The 8,900-nt window shown below is 41.9% G+C and overlaps 1 protein-coding gene across 2 annotated transcripts; it reads left to right on the top strand.

Annotated features, from left to right (window-relative positions):
* The first annotated feature begins 1,383 nt into the window (after positions 1 to 1,383).
* Positions 1,384 to 8,243, top strand: znf217 (zinc finger protein 217). Of its 2 annotated transcripts, none has more exons than XM_020459434.2 (6): positions 1,384 to 1,500; positions 2,914 to 4,336; positions 4,514 to 4,639; positions 4,852 to 6,306; positions 6,483 to 6,594; positions 6,678 to 8,243. In XM_020459434.2, exons 2-5 carry the CDS (start codon positions 3,037 to 3,039, stop codon positions 6,581 to 6,583), a joined length of 2,982 nt encoding a protein of 993 aa, XP_020315023.1. In that variant the 5' UTR covers positions 1,384 to 1,500; positions 2,914 to 3,036; the 3' UTR covers positions 6,584 to 6,594; positions 6,678 to 8,243. The 2 variants fall into 2 exon arrangements, with proteins under 2 accessions (XP_020315023.1, XP_020315021.1); XM_020459432.2 differs by having other exon boundaries at positions 1,408 to 1,634.
* Positions 8,244 to 8,900: the final 657 nt, after the last annotated feature.

Below are 8,900 nucleotides of genomic sequence, written 5' to 3'. Positions count from 1 at the left end.
AAAATCCAAAAGGGCGAGTTTACCTATTCATGAGGTAAAGTAGGATTAGTACATCATTTATGTGAAAAAAAGCAAATTGTGAATAGATTTTTTTGGAGTAGTCAATGGCATAATGATTGAGAGAAGAACCACAGTGAGATCTATACTACTGCCAGCTGTCAGAGGAGCTGGTGTGGGGGAGGGGAGAAGCTGTTGCTTTGACATGCAAGTACTCTGATGAAAAGAAGAGGAAAGGTGATCAGCTGTACTAAGAAAGAATAAAGTACTGTGCTCAACTTTACACTCTCTTGGAGTACATTCATCCACTTTTTATAGCTTGAATGGATATTCATTTAATTTTCCATTCGGTAGATCCCGTAGGTATATTTATTGGTTGTACTGTAGTAGGCTGTGGCATGTTATGGATGATAAACTGGTTTGTTTGGATCCTGGATGCTGGCTGATTGGTTGAAAGCTGTGGTATATCAGACAATATACCACTAGTATGATGAAAAATACTTGTTTACTGTTATATCTATGTTGGTAACCAGTTTATAATACCAATAAGGCACCTCGGGGGTCTGTGGTATATGGCCAATATACCACGGATAAGGGCTGTATCCAGGCACTCCACATTGCATCATGCGTAAGAACAGCCAGTAGCTGTGGTGTTGGCCATTTACCACTATTTTGGCCATTTACCACTCTGGCCTTATTGCTTAATTATAAACCACTTATTCCTTTGAGCTAAACATTCAAACTAATGTCACAAGGGCTATCATTCAATGCTTGAAAAGCACAATGACCTGCTCCTGCATAGTACATAATCCCACACGTAGCTGAGTTTTAGGTCCCCATCCCCCCCTCCCCAAATTGGTGCTCTGTTCTGTTGCAATGGAAGTGGAGTGTAAAAGGTAGTCAACATGGCGTTGAAAATTTAGCTTAGCACAAAGAGTTGCTAAAACATTGCTAATTTATTTAGGCATAGTTGCTAACTAACTGAGGCTGTCTCAAATGGAAATGATGTAGGATACAATCAAATGTGTACTAGCCCATACATCTGTCTTATACAGAATAGAGTCACACTAGCCAATTAATTATCTTATCTAGGCCTATCCTCTCTCAGACCAAATCAATAGCTGACTAATCATCCCGTGACACAAACGCCATTGCAATGATTACATTTGTTCTCGTCTTTTGTAGGACAGGCCTAATATATCTACAGACATTCTGTAACCTTGCTTTCATAAGAGATACGTTTTTGTGCGTCCCATTTGTGCGTCCCACAAGGCAGCGGAGACCTTGCGAAATAGCATATTAAACTTTCGTTTATTATTTCGATTAGAATAATTTACTTAATCAAAAGTTTCGATCACGTGACTGTCCCTGTCTCGCTTCTGGGGCTGTGACGTGCACGCGCTACAGGATTCGTTAAGAACGCGCTTCAGAATTCAACAGCTGCACAGTGAAAATGCAAGCGTCGAAAAAGAACAATATGACCGACAAAACATTTGCAGCAAGGTGACTATAGTAGCTACTATTCTTAAACATCGTTTGGCGAGAGGACATAACACGCAGTTTATGTCACAATTAGCTGGATAACTATTTTCGATTAATCGAAAGTTTACCTGGAAAGCCCGAATTGGTAGATATTGGTGAGTTTTCGTGTTACAGTTTTATCCGAAACAAACAACAATCAGTGTACCAGTATTGATTGCTAGCTATTTTAAGTATTTCTGAAGGTGAACTCAAATGATGGTTAATTTGGATGACTGTTTTATTAGCTATGTCTGAGTCCAGAAATTGTTAGCGATGTCTTTGACTTTGCTCCTGCTAAATTAGGAACTAGCGTGTTTAGCTAGGTAACGTTAGCCAGCTATTTCATCCAACTGGCTGAATTTTGCAATGTTTGATAGGAAACCGCTGTCCCAATGCTTCAAATAATCTGGGTGGTTAGCAGACGTTAATTTAACTAGCTAGTGCTAGTAAGCAGGATGTAGTTTAGCCGCATAGCTAGCACACCGAGTTACAAAAGTGTTAACTTTTGTCTGTGTTATTGAATAATAGCAAATGTGTCTCCAATAGAAAATCCATGATATGCACGATTTATCTTTTTGTGTGTGACATGAATAGCTATATCTATAAAACTTCATTATTAACTTTGGCATGCATTACAGATTCATAACCGTTGGATTAACTCGGCCAGTGCATCATTTGTTTTATCACGTTGCATAACAATAATCGCTCGAGAACAAATTGGGGACTTGTTTGATTAAATACGACTAGAAATAACTATTTTATTTATTAAAAAAAAAAATTGGTGGCTGACTGGGGTGGTTCATAGAGAGAAGCCTCATATTTTTAGGTTGAGTGTTTTCTCATCATGGAGGATGACACTTGTAACTTCCTTGTAACTTCCTTATGAAACTGTACAACTTTAACTGATTGCCAACACTGACTTGTTGAACAAAGAATGAACATATTCTGCTAGGTCAGAATACATTTACTCAGAAGTGGAAACTAAAATAGGAACGTTTTGAAATAAATAAATTTACCAGCTTTTAAAAAAAATATACTATCAAACTCTTTATGCAATGTCGTCATTATAAATATCTCATCTTGTATGAACTAGTTTATCCAGTTATTCCACATTTTATCCAACTGCTAAAAAGATATAACCAAGTCAAGGCTTTGCCAGGCATGTTTAGTATCTTTGCAGTAATAGCAAACTGTCGAATAGCCATGTGCAGCAAGATTATTCATTCTTCACACTAGTTTATAATACTAGGAAATGTATATAGTCTCATATCTAGTTTCAATATGAGAACTCAACTTCTGTTTTATTTGAGTCATCTTGGTGCCTTTTAGCATTCTTAGGCCAATTCACCTTGCCATGATGATATCAACTAGTTTTCCCCTGTTTTTTTTCTACAGGAATCTACTTAAGACATAACTTCGCCGGTCTTCCACAATGATATTCAGCAACTTCATCTAGTAACTCCTTGACTAAGGAAATACTCAAGTATATAGATCATTTGCACAACTTTTGAGGAGGAAATGCCAACTCACCTGTTGTTGCCATATGTGGAAAGTCCAGATGGACTTGGACAAGACAGTCTAAACATTAGTAGTGGTGCTAGCACGCCAGGGGCTGGCTCCAGCATGACCCCTCACTGTAACATCGTTGACAAGGCTGAGCCTCAGCCCGAGGAAAGCCTGCTGGAAGCCCTGGACTGCATGTTTTGTGACCAGACTTTCACACACCAAGATGACCTGGGCCCACACGTCCTGACCCAGCACCCCACAACGTTGTTTGAACCTGCCGTTTTGTGTGTGGAGGCAGAGTACTTGATCCCAGGTAAAAGGGCCAGGTCCAAACCCAGCTTGCCATCTGTAAAGGAGGTGGAGGTGTTTAGCTGTGTTGTGTGTGATCGGACCACAGAGGACGCCAGCGAGCTGGAGAGCCACATGCGGACGCACAAGGACTGTTTCACTTTTCACTGTAACCTTTGTGGCCGGCGGTTCAAGGAACCCTGGTTTCTCAGGAACCATATCAGGTTCCATAAGACAAAGGCCCAGCAGAACCTGGACGGTCCAATTATTATCAATGAAGTCATCCAAGACCAAGTCTCAGAGCCTGTAATCACGTCTTACAAAATGTGCTTTACCTGTGGATTCTTTTTCCCCGATAAAGACAGTTTGGTGGAACACAGTAAAGTACATCGTAAAGAATCAGAGGCTGATGAAGACAGAGAAAATGATAGACAGGAAGATTCCCTCATTCAAGAAGGTTTTTTACGGGGCCTCAACCTTCGCCCCATATCTGAGAAAAGTAGTACGACACCAGAGAGATCCTCTAAGTGGATAGCCCAACTAGACCCGTTCAACACTTACCAGGCCTGGCAACTTGCCACCAAGGGAAAGGTAGCAGTTGGTCCAAGTGTGGCTAAAGACGTAGGCCTAAGTCAAAACAACAGCTCCGACAACGAGGACTCTGGCTCAGATAAGGAACTGACACACATCTGGTCAGAAGGCCAAGGAGGTGACGACAAGGGGGTTAAGGAAAACATTGATGGAGATCTGAAATCCAGACAGACTACAGACGAGACTCCATCACCGGAGCCTGATCAGAAGTCAAGTCGAAATGATAAGCCGACCCGCTGCGAGGACTGCGGGAGGGCGTTCAGGACGTACCACCAGCTTGTTCTCCACTCCAGAGTGCACAAGAGGGAGAGGGGCGAGGGGGAGAGCCCCACCGCCTCCATTGATGGAAAGCTCTCCAGAGCAGGGTCCCCCAGAGAGGAGGGGTCTGAAGACGGGTTAGAGGTGGGAGCACCGGGATATGCTTTCTATTCAGGTATGCATCAACTTAATGTTACGCAAATGTTCATTTATTGAAATTGCCATTTGTTTACAATGGCTCCCTCTGCTGTTAATTTGTCAACTATGCAAATGCACTTGCTTCACAAGTTTTTGTAAGTAGGCTATTTGGTTTCTTCACATGACTAATGTCCTGTTTTTGCTTCTTCCACAGATAAAAGTGAAGATGGCTTTGATCGAATGAAGGTGAAACATCTTGTGTCCTCCAGGGAATGTAGTTATTGTGGCAAGACCTTCCGTTCCAGCTATTACCTCAACATTCACCTCAGGACGCATACAGGTAAACCTTATATAATACTGGGAAGCCTGATTATGATTCAGAAATAGGCTGCACAATTGGAAGTTGAGATGTATAGCCTGTATTTGGCTTTAAGGTTAACATTAAGTTGGATTGGCTTGCTTGTGTGCTGAATGAAATTATTTTAGCAATCTGAAGACTATTTGCTGTTGTTTGGCCTATACATATGCTAATGTAATTAAATGTATTTTCAGGTGAAAAGCCATACAAATGTATATACTGTGACTATGCTGCAGCCCAGAAGACCTCACTGAGATATCACTTGGATCGACGTCACAAGGACAAACCATACACTGACATCCCTAATAAGCCTGTGGTGTCTGGGCCATCTCCCATTTTGAAAGAATTCCCCAGAAACAGAGAAGATAAACGGGTCCCCAACAGGTCCAAACTATGGCAGACTCCCAATGTCAAACTAGCAACCAAACCTTGTGCCAATGTAAAACCAGAAGATAGATTTAATAACATCGGTGGCAAGCTTGACGGCCCGCTTGCTCAAGTGAATGCTGAGTATGGGAACTTGATTACTACGGCTGCTTACTCCTCTTCTGCTGATGATGCGCACATAAAATTCCCTGTACTTATTAACCCGAAGATGGAAGGAAAGGAGATGGACAAGGGCTTTGAGGCTCCGTTAAATTTGTCCTTAAAAGTGTCACTTTCTGTCTCTGCCACCCTAATACCAAGGAACACATTGATTTCAAATGTCTGTTCGTCCTGTGCCTTTAGCACTCTGTACCCAGAGGTCCTGCTCATGCACAAGAAGCTGGTTCACAAGGAAAAGTTGGAAATGATCAAGAAGAACAGAAGTCTTAAACAGAAGCGTTACACTGGCTGCCCCCCTGCCCTAGAGGGGAAAGATGTCCTCCCGCTGCCTCCTATTGACAGGAGACACCCTCGGCGGACCAAATCCCCAACTCCACAGCCTCCTGGAAAATCTGCCGAGAAGACCCACCCTACCGCCTCTCCTCATGGGCCCAAACAGTCCCAGACCAGCGAACCACCACAGAGGGAGACAGCCCTGGACACTCGGCGGTACAGGATGATGATTGAGCATCGCACCAGTCAGAGCCAGTCCAGGTTCACAGAGCCAGCTGAACAATCCAACACCAAAGGTACAAAAGATAACAGGTCTGTAGTGGTGGACAGACCAAGGCAGAGCCCATCGGACAGCAGAGGGGCGAGCGGACAGAGCGTAAGAAGTGGCCCAGGCAGAAATTGGAACGGCGTGGTATGGCCCTCCGACACTGCTAAGCTGTGCCTCTCCAGCCGGTTCGGTAGTCTGCCCCCGATGGACTTTGGTGGTGAACCCTCCAGCAAAAGACCAAGGTACTCCGGGCTTCCCGGAAGGGAAACGGACACTGTAGAGACGTCTAGCTTTAGGACCGAGTACAACAGACTGCTGAACTCCGGGAGACCCCAAGTGAAAAACTCCTTTTCGTCACAAGGAACCTCTCTCTCTAACAACAGGCCTCAGGCATATGCCCCGGTCAAAGCGTCCAATCCTCCAGCCTCTGCAAGCAGCAGCAGCATGGAGACTGACTGGAATATGATCAACATCCTCCGCTCCTACAGCCCCAGTGACCTGGCCTCCCTCTACCACCCCACCGTGGCTAACCCCAGTCACGGAGTGCTGACCAACCCAAGAGGTATGAGCTAAAATCTAAATATTTTCTATACATGTGAAATTCATTCATACCATGTTAGTGTAGTTGAAAATGTCACAGGGTTCTTTCGAGTTGAATGGCTATGTTCATATTGTCACTAAGATTTATATCAAACTATTACTTTGGGGCTACTCCTAAGATTGTCCTTCTCTTCCTAGGGAGTAGGCCATCACCCTACCCAGCTAGTATGCTACAGAGGAGAGCCTATTCCAGACCCATCAGCAGTGAACACAGTGGACCCCCTGACAAAAGTACTTAGCTGTTCTAATGGTAGGCTATTATTTTGGTTGACTTCACCGGCCGCGTAAGTAACTATGCCCGTCTTAAGTTTTGTGTTTTATCGCCTTCCGTAGGTTTGAAGTACCCTGAGAACTTCCTGCTGCCACCATCTTCTTTTGAGAGCTTACCTGGTGGGGAAGGCTTAACTCAGCCCAACTGTGATCTGTGGATACACCTCTATCCAATGCCGACCGAGTTTACAGTTTGTATGTATTGAAGAACGACTGTTTGAATATCATATTGGTATGGTTGCACTAGACAAAACATTTATTTTAAGTGTTCAGAGGATAAATGACTTCTTTTTTTTTTTGTTAATATGCTGCTCTGTCTGATTTGTAATGTCAACACTCAAAGGGCTATGTATCTGTCAAAGCACTGATGTAGGGTTTTATCTGGCATACAGCTTGACCTCTTTGTTTACAAAACAAGCTGTATGTTGACATATGTTACCTCAAAGTCAGTTTTTAGAGACTGTTGACGCTCAAGTCGTCAGTTGTTTCTGTGATGATATGAAGCTGCTGTAGCTATCATGTCTACTATTGAGCCAATGCATTTTTTTGGGAGAGTTAAGAGTAGAACGTCTTATGTGCCACTCGGTAGTAGTTTCCCTGGATGGACATTATGACCAGGGCCTGAAGCCTGTTACCAGATATTCTGTGAAATGTACATAAGAAGCCTGCTCGTTCTTTTCCGTCTATAGATTCTTCAAAACCAACTCTTCTAAAACATGGACCAAATATCAACAGAATTCTTGAGGGATTCTACTTTTTTTGTGTAGAAAAAAAAAAAAGTATGCTCATGTTATGCAGGATTTTGATTGTTACTGGGTCTTTTGCAACGGGTTTTGTTAACTGGGCTGCCTGCTTTGTCACTGGTTTCTCTGAAGCTCTGGTCTACTATTTGTTGGTACTGTATGTAAGTCAGAAAGAGCATAGCGGAAGGCTCTGAAGGAATAGCTTAAAACATTATACACTGTGAAGAAGGAAAAAAAAACAGTCTCAGGTTTCAGACCTCGATTTGGGCTCTGATACAACTCAATTTCATTTTTTGCATTAACTATTACAAATGTAATGCACATTATCTAGGAAGCGCTGCGATTAATTTCAAGCAATGTGGATACATCTGTTTCATTATTTTTGCTGTTATCATTTTTTGGGGGGCGTTTTATTTATTTCTGTTACAGTTGTTTTGGTTTTTACATGTAAAATGTTAAATATACCGTTTAAGATTTGTACGACAATTACAATATAATAGTTAATGACGTGGGGCATAGCAAGTAGTGTTTTATTTACAGGTGGCTTTTCAAGTGTTACTATAGGCCTATCACCTTCCTGTGTTATATAACCCTTTTGAAACAACTTGTCAATCTAAAATAGTTGTCATGTCTGATCACTGGCAATAGACAAGGAGCCAAAATGTACTGATTTCCCCCTGTCCTGCTGTCATTATTCGCATGGGGTTAAGTTATTAACATTTGAAGTTTGGTTCATGTATTCAGTAGTTCTTGTGACAGATTCTGGATTTGACCTGTTTGGTTGAAATTACTAATGCAACAATGCTATGTCTGCCTATACTGTACTTGATATGATTTCCCTGTTTTGGCTTACGTAAGCCTAATAAATTGTGGCCATGTCATACAAGCTTTGTTTTTTGTTTTTTCAGTTTGTACTTTTCAATGTTGTGATCTCCATTTGTTTTCATGTTCTTTTGACTTATATCAAGTGCAATTGTGGCAGTTGTTGTAAATGAGAGTGGAGGGACCCAATTCACTCAGACCTTCAGTCTTAGCAGAAATGAAACATTCTGGTAAAATGTCACTGCAATTTATGTGCAAATAATTTTGACATTTTTGAAAATGTAATCAATTTCTGTAATGAGAATAGTGCTTTCGTTTCATCTTTGCACAATTAAGAAATTTGTGTAAAGTATTGAGAAATTGCTATATTTTCAGTTACATCTTAGTCCACAAGCCTGTACTTTGGTTCATTCAATCTCTGGAAAATGTCTTAACTGTAGGTGAACACCAGAGGGCAGTGTATACAAAGAGTCCAGCAACAGAGGCAGGTAGAGGTTCTGTGCTGTGGTGATACATTCTGGTAGACTGGAGCAGGAATGCTTAGCTGCACATCTTTGGTTTGTCTCTGTCAGGTTTATATTGTTAATGAGCATTTCCTAAGTATTTTGTGTTGATGCAAGTTGCCATTTTGTAATAAAAGGGACAAGCAAGACACCTGTTTTTGGCCATCACTAAACATAAACTGTCCATATCTGTATAAATTGGCACTGTATTCCTATGG

Source organism: Oncorhynchus kisutch, linkage group LG24 (genome assembly GCF_002021735.2).
Source record: "Oncorhynchus kisutch isolate 150728-3 linkage group LG24, Okis_V2, whole genome shotgun sequence".
In the NCBI taxonomy this organism is placed as follows: domain Eukaryota; kingdom Metazoa; phylum Chordata; class Actinopteri; order Salmoniformes; family Salmonidae; genus Oncorhynchus; species Oncorhynchus kisutch.
Note: the sequence above shows the minus strand (reverse complement) of the source record. Positions and strands in the feature narration are given on the sequence as shown.